General features: G+C 43.1%; 1 protein-coding gene across 2 annotated transcripts; it reads right to left on the bottom strand.

The window, feature by feature from the left end:
- Positions 1-5,877: 5,877 nt before the first annotated feature.
- Positions 5,878-22,774, bottom strand: SLC32A1 (solute carrier family 32 member 1). 2 transcript variants are annotated; one of them, XM_083147724.1, is made up of 3 exons: positions 22,630-22,774; positions 17,966-18,647; positions 5,878-7,939 (listed from the first exon to the last, which is right to left on the bottom strand). In XM_083147724.1, the coding sequence occupies exons 2-3, from the start codon at positions 18,332-18,334 to the stop codon at positions 6,752-6,754; spliced, it is 1,557 nt and encodes a 518-aa protein (XP_083003850.1). In that variant the 5' UTR covers positions 18,335-18,647; positions 22,630-22,774; the 3' UTR covers positions 5,878-6,751. The 2 variants fall into 2 exon arrangements, with proteins under 2 accessions (XP_083003850.1, XP_083003851.1); XM_083147725.1 differs by having other exon boundaries at positions 22,529-22,674.
- Between the last annotated feature and the right edge of the window lie 970 nt (positions 22,775-23,744).

The raw sequence follows: 23,744 nt of genomic DNA, 5'->3' as shown, positions 1-23,744 counted from the left end.
TCCTATCCTAGGGTATGCATTATGATAAGGGAGGGGGGGGTGTGGTGATGGCTGTGAGAGTACCTCCCTGCAGAGGCGGAACTACCATTGGTGCAGCAGGTGCAGTGCACTGGGGCCACTGAGGACTAAGGAGCCCAATGCTGCCCGTTACCCACTGTTTTTCTCCGTCACCCACTTCCTCCGCAGGCATCTCCCTATCACCCTCTCCCTGTCACCCGCTGCTGTGTTCTATATTGTGAACTTGGGTTGGGGTGGAGGAAGGGGGCCCAAATTATATTTTGGTACCTGGGCCCAGCACCCACAAGTTCCGCCTCTGCCTCCCTTTACACAGCCACCACCGCACATCACTTCCTAATGAACAGCTAGCAATACCAGCAATACCTTTTACCATAGACTTTTGCTTTTTAGAACTGTATTCCATTCAGAGATGCGCCCATCAATCAATTATGTGTATTTTGCATTATTAATTGTACTAGACCAGTGGTGGGGAACCTCAGGCCCTGGTGCCGTATGCGGCCCCCGTAGCCGGTCTGAGTGGCCCTCCTACTCACCCAGCGGCTTTGCCAGGAGTCAAGTACAGGGGACTTCTTGCGAGAGGTCGGTAGTTCTTGCGAGATTCCTCTTAATTAACAGCAACCGGAGACTGTGAGTCCTATTCAGTGTGGGACGGCTGCAGCAGGACAATTTATAAGAGACATTTTTACATATGGCCCCCGAAGGATTTTTCCACCATAAAATTGGCCCTTGGCACAAAAAAAGGTTCCCCACCCCTGTACTAGACCATTGTCTACATAACTGTGTCATCCATGTATGTTTTTGACTTTATTTGCATGTACACAGAGTAACACAGTGTAGTTAGAAGATTAAAACTAGGCAGGAGATTATGGTGTGGCTGAGAGATATTTTTATATTGTAGTGAGTGCCAATAGATGATGGTAGACACACCCAATGTTTCAGTGTTAGACACGCCCAATAGGTGGTGCTAAACACACTCCTTTGACAGTGCACCACTTAAAAAAATGTGCGGCACACGCCTATGTTAGTGGACCTACATAATTTTTCATGCTGCAAACCATTAACATGCACAATAGCTTCTAAACTGTATAATGAAGAATGTTGCTGAAGTACATACAGATGGAGCCGGCCTCTTTCTTGCAGGGGCTGGTGATTCTATGGCCAGCCCCCGCCAGCGGCCGGCTCTCGCCAGGGGCGCACACGCACGAGACACTCGCATGCGCTCCATGGCTACGTAGCTTTCCCTGGAGCCTTCCCCGGTGCCCCTCGCCGCCCCGCCATCCCCCCTATCCCTGCCCGTCTCCCTGAAGTGGAGATGGGCAGGGACCCACAGTGGCGTCGTCCGGAAACTGGTCCCAGTCAGATGGAGCGTCTGTGATGCATGCTGGCGATCCCCGGGCAAATAGAGGCGCCCCATCTGTATGACACATTTTAAAATGTAATGAAAGTACAGTTACCAGATGGGCATGGGGTATCTGCATCATGCAAACTTAGACCTTGCACAATGTCGGGAAATATAATGCTCCACAGAAGCTCTTCATACTCCAGAAATTCAGTGGGCAAAGTGGAGTCTTTTCCTCATTGACCAAATTCACTTTCACCCTGCACTTCATGTCACTAAGGGGCCCATTTATCATTCAATGGGGGCAGATGTATCATAGCAGCGCTTATCGCGCCGCTATGATACTTCCTGCTTCGCCTCAATAGCGAGGCGAAGCAGGAAGGGACATCGACAAGATGTATTAACATCTTGTCTGCCGAAGCGGGGGAGCGTTAACTCCCCCCTTCCGCGATGTCCCTTTCTGGAGATAGCGCATCAGTTAATACTGATGCGCTATCTCCTGTACCCCGGCCGGCCGCACTGGGCATGCGCGGGATCTCGCTGTTCACGCGAGATCCCCAGCGCAGCCCAGACCTAACAGCAGGGACAGCGCTGTCCCTGCTGTTTAGATAGGGCTTCGCCAGCCTGATGCTGGCGAAGCCAAACCCGGCTTCGTGCGGAACGGTCAGCGATGCTGACCGTTCATACATTCGGACTGCTATCATTTTGATAGCAGCGCCGATATGGACAGGGGAGCATAGCGCCCCTGTCCATTACCGCATCCCGGCTCCTTCATACATGGGGGAGAAGCGGTATCAGTGCACATAACGTGCGCTGATACCCTTCTCCCCCATAACGACGGATCATACATCTGCCCCAATATTTGCAACTAATTCCCTGAAAACACTTTATTTCGGGTGTTAGCCACAAATATTAATTATCACCTCAATGTATGTAGATAGGACCGCAGCAGAAATCTCCGATCCCTTCTGCGATCCCTCCTGTACTGCCGTCGGCCGCCTCCCCCATAGGTCTCTATGGGGGATGCGAAGCATCGGGCAGCAGCGCGTCGCATTCCTGGGCTACTGCCATTCTGACATGGCGGGAGCCCATTTTAGCTTATAGGCTTATAGGCTACACACCGCACTGTTGCCGGGACAGTGCGGTCAGTGGGGTCGCGGGAGATCAGCGCTAACCGCGCATGCTCAGGATGTGTGGCTCAGCACATCACAGGGACAGGCTCCTTCCTAAAATGCTCTTTCCACTCAGATTACCACAACAATTTTTGAAATGAGGGTCTTTCTTTGGGCAAAATAGTGGGCAGCCATACGCCCATACAGCACATCGTACTGATGTATCTCTGATCTTACAAGAGTCACATTTTTGTCATATATAAAGCACACATTATATTTTTGCTTGTGGTGCGCAAGGTGGACCCATCATCAGAGTCCTCCACTGCCTGCCTGCTGCAACTCTATTCTACCTCTTATTCTACCCACACTCTTCACACAAACACACACAGACACACAAATACTGAAAATACAAAAAGTAGGCAAATTGGAAAAAGGCAATAAATACAACAGATAACACCCAACAATCACTTTTTTTTGCAAAAATATCTCCAACTAAAGTGCAAGCTCATTCCAACAAAATCCACCGAAATTCCTGTATTTTGATAGGGTTTTTTTTTTGTTTTTAGAAGTTGTGATGACATCTTTGTATGTGATGCTTTCTACCAATAGGAAAATTATAGAAAATTAATTCCTTTTCATCACTTTCCAGTACATCTATTAGTGTGCAAAGTCAATCAAAGATGAAACAATAATACTGAAATCGATTGAAGTTGAACATAACCAGTATCACCAATAGATCAAAATAGTATTAAAAAAAGCCCTTTAGTAAATTTGTGATCTTGAGCGTAAAATGTTCCAGCATTGTCCATCAATTTTGTTTTAAAATCAAACCTGATTCTTATGTAAGTTTAGCCCTAGTAGTATGAAATGTTTGCCTATAGAAATGTTTATCTGGTGTAGATTTATGTTTTAGATGATAAATCAAATTAAAAATATAGTTATAAATATATATAGTTTTTCAGGCTGCAGGGTGCTGGTCTGATGTGTCTAAAGGCATCCTGCTTGCCAGAGACACAGGCATTGGTGTTTAATATAATTATTAAGGTAAATGTGTAATAATAAAAATGTTGAAGGGATTTCCTAGTTTCTAGTATGGTGTTGCCAATTCTTATTGTTTATTAAGCATGCCTAAATAATATATCCATTAGTGTCTTTACCATAAACAATTTAGATCTTCACAAAACTTTCCTGCCCAGGGCCGGCGCCACCACTAGGCAAACCTAGGCATTTGCCTAGGGCGCCGGCCACTGGAGGGCGGCATTTTGTGCCGCCCGGGTACCTGTGCTACGGCGCTGTCTATTTAAATCTGGCGGCGGAGGCAGCGGGGGTCCCTGCAGTCCATTAAAAATCACGAGCGCTATCCGCCGGGCTATGCGGAAGCGCTTCTAGTGTGAAAACTCTGGCAGCACGGCGCACGCTGATCTCAGCCAATCAGCGTGCTGCCAGTGTTTTCACACTAGAAGCGCTTCCGCATAGCCCGGCAGATAGCGCTCGTGATTTTTAATGGACTGCAGGGACCCCCGCTGCGGCGCTGCCTCCGCCGCCAGATTTAAATACACAGCGCCGAACGACAGGTACCCCCCCCCCCGGCACCGGGGCGCCCCCACCCCGACTCGCCTGGGGCGCTCCGGTGCCTTGCACCGGCCCTGTTCCTGCCACGATTAATAATATGTGATAGTTTTAGATGGACCAGTGAAATACAATCAGCGCATAGCAATATCTGCTATTTAAGACATGTCAAAGAGCAGGCACCAGAGAGGCGGACAGAAACTCGCTACAGGCATGCAACTGCGTTTCTCTAATATTGACATTTACTTTACCAGGAAAACTTAAAAATGTATGGATAATTGCAACTTTTGTGGGGAAAGTTCAAATTTACATTGTAAAAAAATAACCTCGCCATCTAGAACCTCCTTACCTGAACTGCGGTGGTTCCTCCTTTGTGACCTCTATGCTCTGCGCTGTTATTGTCCCTGCAGAAATTGAGAAGTCTGCAGCCATTTGACTATGTTGGCCTCACTTCCTGCTTCTGTCATCCCATAACTAGGAGACAGTTATGTGAACCATTTCTTCAGGGACACAGATTATTATAATGACAAATACAGGTGGAAGTTAATACAATGTCCTGCTGTAGCTTCAAATCAGGCCCAGCTTAGTAAGTGTCTGGTTACTTTAGGGAACTGAACAGTGCAGATGCCAAGGCTTCCATAGGAGGGATCCAAGCAATGCCCATAAGGAAAGCAAGAGGTTTGTGGAATTTGTAAGGGCCCCTAATTATCATCTCATACTGAAAAATGTATACAACACATGATACTTTAACAGGCTAAGTGGGCCCCTCTCAGCTCTGGACCCCATAGCAGCTGCACCCCCTGCACCTATGGTAGTTACGCCCTTGGTTTTCAACATGTTACAGTGGCATAATTTGTCATCATACTGAGACATACTGTATATAAAGTATCTTTATGATCTGGTCCTCCTATTAGTGTTTGTATTTAAAAACTGTAGCAATGTTGTACTTTGCCCTGGGGGGGGGGGTTATTCTTTGACCTTTGCTGCATTATAACATTTTAAGAAAAAAAAATATATAATAATTGAACTTATCTGCTTTGAGTTGGAGATTCCAAACAGAATGTTTTCCATTTACAACCTAATAACTGGGGTTAAAGTGAGGGGGAGCGGTTCCACCACCGCTAATGGTGAGGTGAAAAATTTTAACCTCCACATTGGCCCTGCACAGTAATTCTCACAGAAAAGCATTCTAGTATACAGGGGGTGCCAAAAACCCCACCACTGGCCCTGTCTCTGCCTAATGGGGAGAGAGGAGGGGTAAATAGGTGGCATAGAGAAATCAGTTCCCCCACCTCTGCATGACCACTTTAAGCCCTGCCTAAAAACCGTATAGTCCACTTTCTTCAACAGAAGTTAGCAGTCAGACAGTTCTTAACCCTTTGAGTGCCAACATCTTTGTTAGAGATGCGCAAAATATCTGCTAAAAGTGCCCGCGAAGCTCAAATGTGTTATATAAATTCAAATAAAAGGTTGAGTAAAAAAGATTATATTTCCTATATAAGGTTCACATTACAGGTCATTACGATGAGTAAGAATGTTTGCTTGGCAAATTTCACACCTATTTTGACAAATTATCTTGGCATTCAGAGGGTTAAACTGTTGCTGTGCACTGAAGAATAGTTAATTCTCGGTTCATTGGAATTCTGTGAGAAACTCTGATTATCAACATGAACATATTTAAACTTGACTGCAGATGACTTTGCCTTCCTTCACATGCTGTTTGCAATAACCCGTAATACAATTTGACCGAATATGCAATAGAGCCTCAGTGAGGTCCGTTCATTTAAATAGATCATCCATACAACATTGAGTCAGGTGACTGTACAAGACACAAAGTAGTCATGAGAATCTCTCTTTATTGTTGTATATATTAAGGTACCACAATAGAATTTTAGGATATACACTTGTTTGTGAGCACAGTTACGTCACACATACATACACACACACACACACACACACCCACGGGTAACAAACCTTGCACTTTGGAAAAAACTGGACATGATGAATTTCCGCCCCTGTACAAACCCCTTGTGTGTGTGTTTGCTCCTCTAGATGAACTCTGTATCTGGAAAAACATTTCAGTAGGAGTTCACAACTGCATTTTTCAGGTGGACTGTGACATTGGATAGAATTGTGCTTGAAATACCAGGACACAAGTAACACAGTGGACTCAGGTGAGGATTTTGCTATAACGACCACAATGTGGTAAGTTATTAAAAAAATCAACTTCTGGAAACAGCATGAAAATGCCCCTTGTATAGTATAACATTGTGGTTTGCCTAATAAATTTAATTAAAAAATGGCCAATGAGTAAAAGTTACATGCAATTCTTTCTTACTTCAGAATCATTGCTATGGATTTCTCTTGATTTATATCTATCTATATATATATATATATTATATCCACCATTTATCCAAATTAGATCAGCTCTAAATAAATATAATAAAAATAAATTATTTCCCTTTCATTGTTATATAATTATTTGTTATGTAAGCTTTTCATTGGGTCAAAAGAAAATGTAATCATAGCTTATAGTAGGAGCATGTTGAAGCATATCAGCTGCCAGACGGTCCATCAAAACATTATAAAGCAATGTATAGATGGCACCACTGCTGGCAGCAGAAGATTAATGTAAATTGACGAAATTAGGATATCAGCAGTATCTGATGCATCATTTCTAGTGATGCTGAGGTCCAATTTCACTTTCTTTGCATTAATCCTCTATATTGTATGTAAAGGCTTCTATTAGACCCTCGAGAGAATGCACAAATCCAGACACACTACAGATGGAGCCAATGACAAAAATGGACACATCAAAAAAAACATGATGCCACAGGAGTTTCCTCCACTGAAGCTTGAGATGGAAGAGGCTTGGAAGGAGGAAGCAAAGACCAGCTCCTGTGAGACTACCAGTGAGACCCATCAACAGAGCAAAGTGGGGCACGTAGATGGCCATTAGTAAGGTTAATATGACTAGGAGACATCTTAGAGTGAGGCCCCAAGACTTCAGTCTCCCATTTTCCCCATAGCAGTTTGGGAAGACTGACCTAGTTCCTTCCTGGAAAAGAGATCTTTCCAAGACCTCTACTGCAGCAAAGAAGGGGAGTGGGTAAGATAGCAAAGCTTTGGACACCAAGAAGATGTTGACCACTGCCCTGATCGTGGAGGGTAGGTTGTCTGTTATGACTTCCTTGGTTTCATCTGCCCAGGTTAGATAAGCCACCAGAGCGAAAAGGCCCTTCAGAATGCAGGCGGCGATGTGGGTCCAGTTCATCATGCAGTGGAATTCTCTGGGGTTATGCATGTTCCCTTCCAGAGAGGGCAGGAAGATCTGGGAGGTATAGCTGAAAACAATTATGCCTATAGAGATAGGGAATTTCTTTACATCTATGTAAAACTTGACTTTGTCCCAAGCCCAGTCTCTGGCTCTGGACAGACAGTAGGCAATCACTAGGATATTAATGACAAAATGAGCTAAAGTGCAGAGCAAGCTGAACTTGGATACAGACTTAAGGTTTTTGAGGAATGCACATGGTAGAAGCACAGCAGTGGCTATGATCGACCAGGACTTCTGAGAAATTGGTAGGGTTGGGAAGCTGTTGTACATCAAATTTCCACTGACCACCACATAAAGGATGCAAGTCATGACCAGTTCGATAATTTGAGCCACATTGACAATCCTTCCCCCAAGTTTAGGAAACCTTGGTGCGCAGCAGGCATTGGCAATGTCCACATATGAGTCCCTCACTCTCACAGTCTCTCCATCTTCATTCTCTTCATACAAGCATTGAATGAGTATCTTTCCTGTATAGCAACACACAACTGCAGCAAAGATGATAAGGAACAGTCCCAGGTATCCACCATGGAGAATTGCGTATGGTAATCCCAACACGAACATCCCCTGTAAGAAACAAACAACACAAGTGAGGGCTCAAGAACCTTGTTAGATCTACTATCCAGTGTTATTTCTGTCCAAGTGGTTTATCTTATGACTTTCTTTCTAATGCTAGATTGCAGTGCAAAGAAGGATTTTAATCCACAGAATATACTATATTTAGGCCTGTCTTTTGTATATTTAGCAGTACTTTAGTACATGACTAATCTGACATATTATGACAATATGGGGTTTATTCACTAAGATGGGGTTCTATTTCAGATGGGATGTTGTCCATACCAACCAAGCAGATTATACTTCTTATTTATTTATTTATTTAGAAGGTCTAAAAGATAATAGCTAGAATCTGATTGGTTGCCCAAAGTAATATCCCATCTTCAATCAAACCCCATCTTAGTAAATAAACCCCTGTGATTGCTGAATATTAAGAGATATAATAGTTCCTTTCTCTCCAGCATATAGCATAGTGTCAAATAGCATGCAGTTTGAAAGTTCATGTACTACTTGTATTAACCAAATAAGCAGGGTGGATATTAATCTTAATTAATGGGGAACTATCATCAAAACAGATACAAATTTTCAAAATAAGAGCACAATTTCCACTGATTTATTGCTGGAATTGTGCTTTCACTGTGCTGAAAAACGGGTGTGGTATGGGGTTCCAGTTGGAATCCCGACAGTCATTAGCCAGATGTCGGGATCCCGACTGCCCAGACTCAGACAGCATGGTGAGCGCAATAAAGCTCCTTGCGGGCACGGTGGCTCGCTACGCGAGCAACCTATTCTATTCTCCCTCTATGGGGGTCGGGGACCCCCACGAGGGAAAATAGCGGGTGGCCGTCAGGCACCCGGCTGTCGGCGCTTTGACAGTCGGGATCCCGACGTCGGGTAAATGACTGTCAGGATCCCGACTGTCGTGAGCGTCCGGCACCCCTGAAAAACACTGCATAGCTTTGATATTGCCATTCAACTGTTTGTGTGGTCTGCAGTCGACAGTATGTAGATGGTCTGAGTGAACGGAACAAATATCACTAAGACCAAGATTCTTAGGTTCTGACTTCTCTAACCTATTCTAATCCTCTCCCATTCCATTCATAATGTTAATTTCCTTTTGTGTTTTATTTTTCAGGGAATAATATACTTAATTTCTACATGACCTAACATACGCAAGCGAGTCGGCACCAGAGATTTGTGTATGCGATCACCTACAATCCACTTACGTCTATGGACAAGACACTGCTACTAATGGATTGCAGCCTCATATGATATAGCACTCCCATGGGGTATGGGTCATTGGGTCGACCAACTTTAGGTCGACATGCATTGGGTCGACCACTGAAGGTCGACATGGATTAGATCAACACCTGAAATAGGTTGACATGGATGGAAGATCGACACAAGCAATTGGTCGACAATGGCTAGGTCGACATTCAAAAGCTTGACATGGGTTTTCACTTTTTTTGTCCCAAATGTTGACATGGTCGACATGTACATCGTATTGGTGCACGGCGTCCCCTCCCATGGTGAGCGCCTTCATGCATGGTGCCTCGCTATGCTCGGCACACTATTCTCCCTCCAGTTCCTAGTGGATGGTAGGGCAGGGAATACCATCTGTCAGCACATGTCAGCTAAAAAAAAAGTGAAAAAAACATGTCGACCTTTTGACTGTCAACCTAGCCATTGTCAATGTAATACTTGTGTCAACCTTCCATCCTTGGCTATTGCCTGCAGAGGGGTGAAACCAAAGTGCTGGCTCCTCCTCAGTGACAGTAGGGATGCGGTCATTTGGTCTACACCATTATGGTCGACAGTCATTAGGTCGACACCATTAGGTCGACACGGGAAAAGGTTGACATGGTTTTAGATCGAAAGGTCATTAGTTTGACAGGTCATTAGTTCGACAGGTCATTACTTCGACATTGTCTAGGTTGACAGTCAAAAGGTCGACATGGAGTTTTTCACTGTTTTTTGAGCCATCATGTGCCGACAGGTGGTATTTCATGCCCTACCATCCACTAGGGCATGGTGGGAGAATAAAATAGTGTGCCGAGCGTAGCGAGGCACCGTGCCCGACGCATAGCGAGCACAGCGAGCGATGCGAAGGTTGTGAGGTGCACTTTAAACTGTGTCCATGTCAACTGTGTTGACATTCAGGTAAAAAAAACTGTGAAAAACCCCATGTCGACCTTTTGATTGTCGACCTAGACAATGTCGAACTAATGACCTGTCGAACTAACGACCTGTCGAATTAATGACCTTTTCACCTAGAACCATGTCGTCCTTTTCCAATGTCGACCTAGACCCATGTCTACCTTTTCCCATGTTTACCTAATGGTGTCGACCTAATGACTGTCGACCATAATGCTGTAGACCAAATGATCCCAACCCGACAGTAGCTGGTTCCTGCACTGTAACATTATGCGCAGCACCTGTCACAGTGTAGGACCTTTTGTATGTCAACCTATTGCTTGTGTCTACCTTTTGATCAAGTCGACCTAATGCATGTCAACCTTATTCATGTGTCAACTTTTTGCCTGTCTACCAATAGTGGTCAACCTTTGACTGTCGACCTATTGACCTCACCCCCTGGATGGATAGTTATTATTATGTTACTGTGGTCAAAGTAAAGGAAAATAAAGGTATTTTGAAAGTAGTTGTCATCATTACCTGGCATTTAGAAAAGTGTGTAAACAGTATATGAAATGAAAGACACAGAATCAAATGTTAAGATCTAATTTATTGATAAAATGTATCCTTACAAAGCCGGTGTGTACTAATTGCGGATGGGTGTTTATACCACCCAGTGGGCAAATACCTTGTATGGTACTACGTGGTGCTTGGTATGCACCTATTTTGGGTCCCCAATAGTGGGAAATTTCCTGGACAAGTGTCACCAGGGGAGATTCCCGAACGGGTTTCAGAGTGTCTTTATTAGACCTCTTTATGCTCCTGTGGGTCCTGAGCCCAGGACCTACGGTCTCTCCTGGTGATTTGTGGAGTTAAATTTGGTATTAGGAAGTCAGGGTGTACTGGGTGGGTGGTGAGGTGCCTCATCCCGCATCCGCATCAACTTGCATCCCGCAAGATACCAATGGAATCCCATTTGAATACATTCATTCATCACATTAGAACCATTCCATTAGCAGAAGTATAAGCCAGTCTACTCGTAGTAGAACCTCCCACATCACTCCAGCAACCAATCTGACTCTCCATGGCACCAACCAATTAGGAGAGCAGACACTACATAAATGACAATCAGACTTAATGGATAAGTAACTTTGAAAAAGGCCGCCAGAGCCGAAACGCGTCGTTACTACACCCACACCATCACATGAATTACTTCTCCCCGAATAGGACAGAGAAGCTACCATTGCGGACGAAACCACTGATTGACAGTTGCATCCCGTGATCTCACGAGAGCCAGGGACGGATTTCTCACTAGGCCCGTGAGGCAAGGGCCTAGGGGCGGCACCTAACATAGGGCGGCAGGCTGCCTGTGACCTGGCTGAGCGGGCAGCATCGAGTTACAAAAAAGCCAATAAGGAGAGGGTTGCTACTGCCCTATCAGAATTCGTGTTCCTCCTGGGCGGCAGCACTGAATGTGCCTGTGCTGTGCTGCATCCTGCCTGTCTAACAAGGGACAGATATGGGGAGGTGATGGGGTGTCGCCCTCCCGCTAGAAGAAGCCCTGATTGCTGCTCGTTGGAAGACAGGTCCACCGGCGGGGAGAGCAGAGCGGCGGGGAGAGGAGAGCTGTGTGCAGCCTGGTAATCCCGGTCTGTGCTCGCCGGATCAGACTGCAGGTGAGTGCTGGCTGGGCAGTGGCAGTGGCGGCTCTCTCCTCCCCTGCTCTCCTACTGTAGCAGGCAAGTAGGGAGACCAGACAATTTGTCACAACCCTGTAGGGCAATTAGGTCTGCCGAGGTGGGGGGGGCTTAATATGTCATGCGCGGGGGGGGGGGACTTGATATGTCATGCCGGGGGGCTTAATATGTTGTGCCTAGGGGTGGCCTGACCCCTAAATCCGGCCCTGGCGAGAGCGCGAGACCCGGAAGTGCTGCAGAGCCGGGACACGCTGGAAGAGACGTGGACAGCACTCAGGGAACAGGTACAGAGTAAAAGGCTGCTGCACCAGGAACTGAGCACTGAGGGCATCATCTCAATCCCCACAAACAGTGAATGACCTGCACCCACCCTGCTCAGCGGGACGCCGCTCAGCAGGGTTTAACTGTGACACCCAAAAGACATTCGCATTTAAGTACACGGAGAGGGCATAGGTTCTAAGAACCTATGAGATTGTAAGGGGGTTCCAAGGAATCGCCCTAAGCCTGAGAGGCACCCACCCAGTACACCCTGACTTCCTAATACCACATTTTCCTTCACAAATCACCAGGAGAGACCGTAGGTCCTGGGCTCAGGACCTATGGGAGCATAAAGAGGTCTAATAAAGACAATCTGAAACCCGTTTGGGAATCTCCCCTGGTGAGACTTGTCCAGGAAATTTCCCACTATTGGGGACCCCAAATAGGTGCATACCAAGCACCACATAGTACCATGTGCAAGGGGTGAACTAATAGCCAAGGTGGCTAGTAGTAAACAGGCACCTAATAGGGTGGTTTGTCAAGCAGCTCCTACTAGGGGGTGTCAAACCCCTACAATAAGAATATATGGAATAGCAAGAGGTGGAGCGCTAAAATATTGGATCAATATGGTTGGATGAAAAAACAATATATAATTTTATTTGCTATTGCACGATATATAGTGGATAGGTATAAAAAACGTGTACACAATTATTACAAGTAAATAAAATAAACCAGAATACAAAAAAGTATATATTTTTTAAATATATATAAAGTATAGAAGGGTCTGATACTTATGGGAGTGGATTCTCGTTGTATTGTCCTTATTGGAGGCACTTGTAGTTGGTGGAGTATATACGGCCTGAAGCTGGTTTGTAATGGGGTCCACATACCCTGCCGGATAAGTGACGCTGGAGGAAAGATGTTAACCCACTAGGATTGTGGGTATCCCCAACGAGGTGCGTCCCTGTGATCCTCAGTATGCAGGTGGTGATGTCCCAAAGTGGATAGTACCAAATGGTGGTGAATCCAGCTAACAGTCCAATGATGGTAAACAAACCAAGTTGTCTCTCCAAAAGCGAGGAATCCAATTACAGCCAGTAACCCAATAGAATCAGCAGATGCTCCCCCCGACATGCTTCGCCATCCAACTGACAGCCTTTTCAAAGGTATCACGTAGTACCATACAAGGTATCCGCCCATGGGTGGTATAAACACCCATCCGCAATTAGTACACACCGGCTTTGTAAGGATACATTTTATCAATAATTAGATCTTAACATTTAATTCTGTTTCTTTCCAAATCCTTTTCACTAGCACCATTTACTTTTTCTTTTGGCAAACAACACCAGTAGGATAGCGCTCACTCCACCCACCATATATATTTAAGTTCTATCAAAAGGGACCGGGATACCCTTAAAGGTGCATACACACTGTACAATTTTTTTGACCAATTTGGTTGAAAAACATTTCCATTGAACCCAGTGTCCTGGACGAAAGATGTTGACAAAAGATATTGTCAACAAACAAACGACGAATGATGATGCCCATACCCGCCAGTTGTTCATCAAGATTGTTCGTCAACTGTGCATGCAGCTCAATTTGAATATTTTTCAAAAAGAGCCTATAAACTGTAGCTAGATCTTTCTTCTTTCGTCTGTTGTCAATATCTTTTGTCAACATCTTTAGTCCAGGACACTGGGTTCAATGGAAAGGTCTTTCAACCAAATTGGTCAAAAAAATTGTACAGTGTGTATGCACCCTTAGAGTGAGCAGCACCTATGAACAATTGAATACACAAAAGGTGTGCGCAATGTACCTTCACCAATCAGTATATGAAATGAACTTATTTTAAAGAAAGTATTCTGTCCTTAGATATATTTTACAATAAGCCCCACCCCCTGATTAACACAGCTATAGAGCACCAGCCTCAGATCTTGGAAGGTTCCCATACCTGGAGGATGTTCATTTGATTGGTCACATGATTCAGCCTATGTGAATAGATATGTATAGGTCACATGATTCAGAGGAAGGTGTGATGCGTACTCATGCAATAAATTGAATAGGGTTGTATCACTCTGCCCTCCAAGAGGATGACGGAAATAGACAGAGATCTGAGCAAATTATTTCTCCTTATAACATAGTGAAATCATAGTACCAGGCAATAGGGCATCATATACATTATTTGTGATGAATGGCGGTTACCCAGATGATCAAGTATATATATAGAATTACATTTTTGAATGAACAAGGACCCTGCACACTTTTCGTTACACCTGTATTATCCACTTATTTTAACAAATTAATTATAATCCCTTTATCTAATCTATTTGAATTCCGACAAAATCACAGCTGTCTTGTACTGTACAGTGATTCACAACTTGAATCACTGCTGTGATTGACACGTGCACAGGCTCACACACATATAATATATACTATATGGAAAATAAATGCATTAAGAGTCATAATTATACTATATGTCATTTTTAAGAAGCACTGTACTTCCCGGTACATATGGAGGTGATCCTGAGTGACTAGTAAGGAGGTAAAACCACATCTGGTGTCCCTTCCTTGAAATATTGAGCATCAGCCATTTTTCCAGCGCTCAGACTCCACTGCACACACATGCACAGGTCACCAGGCCATTTATGCAGCGGATTTTGGCAGCGCTTCTGCTGCCACTGCTGGACTCCAGAGAGTAAGTATTAGAAAAATGGGTGCAGCTTGCTCCACCACCAAGCCCACCAAGCCCCCCCCCCCCCCCCCCCCCCCCCCCCCCTGCTCTGCCTCTCAGGTCCTGCATTAGCTTACACAAGCAGGCTGTTCCCCTGGATCCCTCATCTACATGCAGATATCAGCAGGGGGCATGTGGCTGACAGTGAGGACACTTCCATTTCCAGGGGCTTCTGAGTTGTAGGAGACTATATGATAAAATAGGCAGAACACAGTCAGACTCATAGTCATAGGGGCCAGTTTTTAATAAGCAGGACTCTGAATCTGTGAAGAACCCCATGTAACTGCAGCATGGGCAGGTAGATTCATCCACAGGCACAAGGAGGGGTATTTCTAGAAAGCAGCAGCAGCAGGGTACCTTACATGAAGGAGGGCATCACTCGGGGCCAGTACAAGGTTTTTGGCACCTTGGGTCTCCCGGGAAGGTGAGTAATCCTCCTGCATTGCCCCTGCAACCCCCTCCCTGCTGCACCAATTACTGGTTTTGCATAATGGTAGTGTGCACTGAGCACAGAAATTATGGTATGTGTCTGTGGAGGGGGGGGGGGACTTAGTAAGCAAACACCCACTGCCTCCCTCTTCTGTCCCTTTTTCACTTTCTTTAGTCCCCCATTATCCACTACTTTCCTGTCGCATTAGTGGTTACTTCACTTGCTTTGTGCTGCTGCATGTGCAGTAGGGGGGGGGGGGGGGGGGGGTTGGGAGGCAATTGAGTCATCTGCCACTGGGCTCCTGCTCCCAAGGGGGCACCTCTCCACCCCTGCAAGTTTAAATCAGTTAATACAACGCCATCGATACTGCTTCTGCGTCTGACTCCCCCACCAAGCAGGACCATAGATGTCACACTTTATTTTAAACATAATATACATGACATACATACACACGTGGTGTGTGTGTGTGTGTGGGGGCACCAATGTTTATCTTGCCTCAGGGCAATTGGGATGAACTTAGGCCACATTCTGTGGTAACTTGCTGGGATCCCGTAATAATGTTTATTCTCTGACGAGTCCTGAAGCAGAATAGTTTGAGAACCACTGCTCTGTTCAATTCATTTTTTTAAAAAAAAATGTTTTTACCATAAACTTGCCAAATTGGGTTGCAAAATTTTGCATCTACAGGGTAATCACAGCCAACAGTTACCTCCTCATACTATGATTCTATACAATTTAAGGTAGTATCCTCTTTAACTGTATATATAAACAATGTCTATTAACTACAATGTAATGGGATTTCGTGACAGTTACCACTTTTATTGCAAATATTCTTCCGGCGCTAAAGATCAGTGATGTTATCTGCAAAATACTGCAACCCTACTCCACGTTTACATTATTTGACTTGATTAGCAGCGTCAAACACATACTCCATCCCCGATACTGCTATCATGCCGAAACGCCTCTCATCCATAATATTGCACAGATTTAACTTCAACCTGCAGTTCCTCGTTCATCCATTTGGGGGCAAAGACATCCGAATGAAAAGGTGCGCTGATTGACATGCTAAAGGTGTGCAGAGGCATTCAGGATTGGTCTGCCATCTTTAAAAGTGCCCATCTTTTGTTTCAATAAAGTGTCAGTGTTTTAAACACCTAAGGTGATAGGTTACTTGAGAATTCCTTTTCTTTGTATAAGAACAATGCACATCTCTGTGGTTGTGCTCGATAATAAATTAGAATGTTTATATTAATAAATATAGAGGAACCAGAGCTATAAAATAGTCATTCAGTATCACCTTGATAGTACTTTTTATATGTACAGTGCACACATACAGTATGCAGCAAGTGCAGAATCTGATATTAGGGGTCTCTACTAGGCTGTTCTTAATGCGCCCCAAATGTGGATATACTGTATACAGAATTTTGCGTTAGCGTTCATATTTATGGTCACCAATAGGGGTCGTTATGTTTCCCAGATGTACTGGTTTCTTCTTGCTTGTGCATGTAGGGTAGATCATCCTGTATGCATCGAGTGTTAGAATCATTAATGCTACGTATTGTATATTCTCTTAAAAAAGATAAGAAAACACATAATAGTCAGAAATCAGAGGCAGATAGTTTAAAGGGGGGATCGAGAGGGGGGGGGGCGTGGGGGGAGAGGGAAGGATGAAGAGAGGGATGGATGGAGGGAGAGAGAGACAGAGAGAGACAGAGAGAGAGAGAGAGAAAGAGAGAGAGACGAGAGAGAGAGAGAGAGAGAGAGAGAGAGAGAGAGAGAGAGAGAGAGAGAGAGAGAGAGAGAGAGAGAGAGAGAGAGAGAGAGAGAGAGGTGAATGAATTACACTATTAAGTTTGGACGACTGCAGGTTATTTTTAGTATTGTATACTTTAAAAAAATTCCTTGTGTATGATAAATAGATGTGTGTGTGTGTGTGTGTGTGTGTGTGTGTGTGTGTGTGTGTATGTGTGTGTGTGTGTGTGTGTTGCTGCAGATCTTGGTGCGTGGAATCTGGATTATCTCTTTTACAAGGACTGAATGCGCATCTACTAAATCCGTTTCCAAGGACATTATTTTTCGATAACCAAATACCCTCTGTATGAAAAAGCAAATGAACAATTGTATAAATAAAGACAATGATTAATTATCTCAAATATGATTCATGGGTTAATACAGGTATTTACATTTTCATATCTGTATATACTGATTTATCATCATTCAGTTTTTGTTTTTTGTAATTTTTTATAATCGAAATTCCTACTTCTTGTTGTTCCATCCATTTAGAAAATCTGTCATTTAACTAGTTCACAAAAAATATATATAATATTTTTTGTGTTAAAAACGTTTACAATGTATAATGTTTAAAACTACATGGCTACATGAGAAAAAATAGATTTGCTAGAGATGGGAGTCTGATATTAGTTGTGTAGTCCTTTAAAAGGCATGGATGGATTGCATATATATATAGCGGTATAGCGGTATATATTAATCGAATGCTATACAAAATTCCTTAAAGAATACATGGCCCGTGTTTATACCTAGGAGAGTCCGATGCTCATATTTAATAAGCATTTGATGACATAAAAGTTACCATGCAGTTAATTATTTCAGAGGGAGGGGCGTCTCAGGATAATAGTGAAGGCTGGTCTCATAAGGGACAGGATTTTTGACCTTGGGATATGACCTCAGCAGTCTCTATTCCATAATATCAGACATTTCATTTATCAGATACCGCATTTAAGAATATTTCTATGGAATAGATAGACGGTAAATGACCCCAGTGGTGTTACCTGGATGGCGTTGGTGACATTCCAGCCGGCCTCCCATGCTGTGATTTTAGGTTTTCCAACCGATGAGAGCTCAGAACACAGTCCTTCATCCTTAGATGTGGAGGGAGGGGGACCCGTGCCATCTCTTTGGTAATGGAAGTCTCCTTCTGCTGTGGCATCACCAGTGGGGACCTCGGTCTTCAGGATGTCCATCTGAAGTCCTTGTCTGTGGTCCATGTCGAGGTCATCGCAGTGAGCAAAGCCCACTGCTTCTTCATTAGTGGCCGCCTGGAAGCCCATCCTGGCAAACATTCCACTAACCTTGGCCTGGGACTTGTGGGACACCGAAGTGGCCACATTGGACAGTTTGCTCCTGATCATGGTAGCCATGTTGGCTTGTGAAGACTTTATTTCCCCACAAAAAAAAATCTGGTAGTCCTCTGTGTAGGTCTGCAGTTAGCGCCTAGATGAAGACTGTTACCTCCACTTGTTCAGACTGGCTCTTCTCCACCCCCGATCCCCCTTCAGCATGACACCTTCTCCAAAGGCAATTAGGACCTCCTAGGTATCGCCATGTTGGAAGCCTTCACCTCCTTCTTTTCTATATGTGGGTTCAGGGTTGGGGTATGGTATCAGTTGGTGGTGTTATTACCCCTTTTTGTGTGTGTCCTTTCCTCAGTGGAATAGCAGCCCAATGTGAATCCTGTAAAGGAGGGGTAATAGAGAAAGGGAGGGGGAGTACAGAATGTTAGCTTTGTGCTGAGCACCGTCAAAGACTATCTACAGCTAAAACATTCATCTAGCAAGTGGAGATTGGGAAGATTTTTTTTTCCATTTGGGGAGGGTTCAGGGGATGAGGGTGTCTGCATGACTGCTGCATATCTGGAGGAGGTTCTAAGGCTTCACCCCCACCCTTCTTGTCACCAATTGCAGTACCCAAACCCATCCCCTCCAACACATTCAGCCTCCCATCCTCTCACCCCATGCAGTAGTGAAACCTAACCTTCATTCCACCACATTACATCGTATATATTGCCCACGTTTCCTTAGAATTTAATTTTCTTAATTTACGTCACCAACATATGTCACCCAAATTGTATACGCCAAGACGGTGCTTTCAGCCATATCCTACATCGTATTTTACTTTAATACACAGTGGAGCATGCTCGTGTCCTCAGGGATTTCTAGATCCCTCATTATATATTATGTCAATCAAACAATTTCTTTAAAGTACTCCTACCCAAACTATCACCTACTGTACTTACCCACACACACACACACACACGCACATCGCAACTATTTTTCCAACACCCATCCCCAATCTTGTCAGAAACGTGACTATTTAAAACAGATTTCTCGCCACAAGCCAAGAATAAAGTCCTAATACAGTGGTGATGTGGCGAGCAGGGAGAACGGAACTATTTATTCCTACTCAGAGAAATCACTTGTAATTTGCTGCAAAGGCTTAATTAGTGTAGCGGGGATCCTGGCTGTAAATAGTCACACACAACCTGTAGTATACTGTAGGTACATGGCCGGAATTTGTGGATTTTCCTTCGATAGAACCCTAGATAGAAACTGCAATGGTAAACTACTACAAATTGCATTAGATAAATGTATGTATGCATGTTTGTGTGTGTGTGTGTGTGTGTGTGTGTATATATATATATATATATATATATATACACACACACATATATATATATACACACACACATATATATATATATATACATATATATATATGTATATATATATATATATATATATATATATATATATATATATATATATATATATATAATTGTAATAGCAGAGTCTGCTTTCACACCCAGAAGTGGCGACACAGCGGGGTGCTTCTTACAGGGGGCTACAGGGTGTACTCCATTAGTAGCAAAAATATATCTTAGCATCAGCAAGAACGCTGTAGAGGGCACTCACCATGGACTTGCATAGATCAAAGTTTAATAGGCAAAAAAAGTATATATATATAGATAGATAGATAGATAGATAGATAGATAGATAGATAGATAGATAGATAGATATATGTCTAGTCTGATTATTCAATGTACCTATTTACTGATTCTACCAGTGGGTAATAAATATATACCAATGAAAATTAATGTGTTGGAAAACTGCTTTACTATGCATATAGAAAATAAACGCATCAATTTTCCTTACTGTTTATTTGTTTTTAATTCTTCACTATTCACTCCTTTACCTTAATATATTTATCTATCGTTCATCTACTTAAAAATAATATATAGACTATAAGTAATATATAAGTAAGTATATAAGTCATTTAACATCTATGATTACGTATAAAATAAACGCCTTTATATGTAACACAAAATGGTCCAGATATATAATCTGTATAAAATCAGCTATTTTGTAGATTAATTTCAATAGCATTGTTTATATGAGTAAGCATTCAATTTATTTTTAGATGACATTCTTTATAAGTGTTTGTTCGTTAAAGGACATTAGCCGTCAGGAAACGGGGGGCGGAGGGGAGGGGGACCGCAGGGCACCTAGGGGCAGAACGTAGGAATGTTTGGGGGTAGATTTTGTGGCGTATGTAACTGGATATGACAAGCTGTATCCCTCCTCCAGAAATCAGATGCTTACATCTCACTGCACAAATAGGTCAACATTTGGCTGATAATAACACAATATCTTCCTGGTAAGGGAATTCCATATTGTCCTACGGGGAATAAATACTAAAATATTATATTACTACTGTATTGGGACTTCTGTTTGGCAATCTTATCTCTTAGATTTTATTAAAGGTACACTGGCTTGTGACAATATAAATAAAAAATTTGCAACGGTAACAGAAGCAAATAGTACCTTAAGGAAGGATATTTATAAAAGTTGGCCTGTGTAAATAGCAATGACATTTTCTAGAAGTGACCTACATTGTGAATCTATTATAAGAGGGAATACACAGAGGAGAGCACAGTGTTAAACTGAGAGGGCAACAATATTATTTTATACAGTGCCTGAGGGACTTTCTTAACATTACACGAATGAATAGATTGGAGGAGAGATAGATAGATAGATAGATAGATAAATATAATTATAATTTCCTGGTATAACGGTAAACTATAAAAGGAAAATTGTGTAGAGTAATGGGTACTGTGGTATGTTCTTCAGCTGTTTATATAAGTATCTGTCTGTCTGTCTATCTCTCTATCTATCTACCTATCTTTGCTTGGCATGGCACAAGAGAAAAAACTTGAGGAGTGCAGTGCTGCTTATATTACCCAGTAGATACTAGGTAATTCTAAGTATACATTGGATGCTAGTAAATAACCACATGGACAAACTGCCACTAACATAAAATTGATATTAATATTTTAAAGTCCTAGAAAAAAGGCCCGAAACGCCGGTGGCTGAAAACATTTTCACGATTTGAACAAGCCCTGGAGTGACGCTTTTCATTTTATATATACATCATATATATATATATATATATATATATATATATATATATATATACACACACACACACACACACACACACACACAAAACCAGTGGGTGTTTATTTCTAGCAAACAATTCATGGATATTATTCAGTATACTGACAATCTGACCCTCTTTCTATATGACACCCTATATCCTGTGTATTATTGGTTGTAGAAGTGAATTTCCGCACGTCCACTGGAGAGATTGTTTGCCAACATTTTTAGTTCATACAGTGTGACGATCTGCAGTAGGAGAGAGGTGGGTACTGTACCATTTCGGTGGGCACATACATACACAAAAGGAAGAAGGCCTGTAGTTGTGTAATAACTGTGGCACAAGCTGCAGCAGCCAGTGGGAGTGTCATTGCTGACTAGCTGTAAGTGAGCAAGGACACAGCGCCAGCCGCATCGGATGGGGGAGTAAGCAGGCATAGATGGATGAAGGGGCAGAGAAAGTATTCAGGTATTTGTAACTCGGTGTGAGAGAACACAGCAGAGGCAACACATAGGAGAGTTGGATAGAAAATACAGTATATAAGGAAGTGCATAGAGGGAAAGTCTATTAAGTAGAAAGGCCTAGAGAAGATTATCAAAATAATGGAAGAGACAGAAGGGAAATAAAAATAAAAAAAGATAGAGAAAATTCTCTATAAAAGACACTACAAAGATTGTTAATTACGGAAAAAAAGGTAGTGCTATATACAACACACTACACAGGGATTTCAGCTACACACAACAATAAAAAGGGGTGTGTTATACACACAACGCTGCAAAGGTTCTGTGTATGGCAGGTATTCCCAACCGGTCAGGATTTAGTGATATCCATGCTTCAGATGGTTAAATCAAAATAAGTCACCTGTGTTCAAGCATGGAGATCTCAAAAACCTGGGCAGTTAGTGTGCCTTGAGGACTGAGGTTGGAAACGCCTGGCATACTGTATACTGTAGTACAGAGAGATGATTGAAAAGTACGTCTTAGATACTGTAGGTAGAAGAGAAGATCCCATCGGTGAATGCTGAGAGTAAGATTAAATAATGAGGCAAGGATCACAGAGAATCACAAGTCAATGTGACAGCCATGAGGAAGATGCGGAAATAAAGGATTCAATGAACGTACCTAAAGGAAGAGAAAAGAAAGCATGAGGAGTGGGGGGAGCATTCAGCAAGAAGTGTGCGCAGTACTCAGCGTAAGTGAGAGCAATCCAGTTGTCCCTTTACCTAGTAGGTCTCACGTCCATCTATGCATGCAGTGACAAGCTCCTGTGCAGACTGGGCACTGTCAGCCTGCAGGGAGCTCTGCTGCTGCTGCTACTGCTGCTGCCGGGGAGCGTCCATCTCACCATGCTCACACAGAGCAGGGGCTCCAGACACCACTTATATACTGTACACACACAGGGCAGGTGCAGCGCTGGCTGACACAGCACCGCCTCTTGCCAAGAGCTGGAGATCAACCTCCTCCCTCACATCTCCCAGCCCCTAAACTATTAGGGGAAAGTGTGTTCCCCCCCCCCACCCCCAAACAATGTTATCAATCACTCTTATCTCTTATCATGCAGTATATTGGTTTCAGCTTTCTTCAGCAGTAAAGTACAATATAATTTATTGTTGTTATTTATCAGCAATAAATCTTCTGGACGTGGCTCGCAACACTGCAATGCTATCAGCCCAATAAATATTAATACGCATTCTATTGCAGATTATTATCTAACTGCAGTAGTCAAGTATTCATAATAATGGAGAATACCGAATAATAATAACAAGTACAAAGACAATACTAACATGTAAATGACATTTTTTGCAGAATAACAATATATTTCAGATAATGTAAATGTGTATGTTATTGACTTCTATAAGAACCTATTATGTCTAGACAAACATGTTTCTGTAAAGGTAGGGTGGGGATTTCTATTCATTTAAAGCATCTCTGTGAGACATAAAAAATGTCATTGTCCAGCCTGTAATATGAGATCAGTCAGCTGTTAGGGAAATACATCGCTAACTACCGGCTTTGTTCCCTACTCTTTTGGGACACGTACTAATGCCTGCCAATCTATAAGGCATAACGCAAATAGCCCAAACGTATCTACAATAGGTGCACCCATCACATATCCAGTTTGGTTATCTCATTCTCAGGTCTTATCCAACTCATGTCCCAAGTACAACAGCAATATGACTATTTTCACACTAGAGCATTCTCCCTTCCCTTTCAGCTTTCCTGTGCCTTTAACGCCCTCATTTTTTTTCTATCTGAAATCTCATGGGGGAGATATGACAGAGTAATAAAGAGTTGAACAATACACTATTAAATGCCAATTAGCTGAATTGCTGAAATG

Source organism: Crinia signifera, chromosome 6 (assembly GCF_055691185.1).
Source record: "Crinia signifera chromosome 6, ASM5569118v1, whole genome shotgun sequence".
Lineage (NCBI taxonomy): Eukaryota > Metazoa > Chordata > Amphibia > Anura > Myobatrachidae > Crinia > Crinia signifera.
Note: the sequence above shows the minus strand (reverse complement) of the source record. Positions and strands in the feature narration are given on the sequence as shown.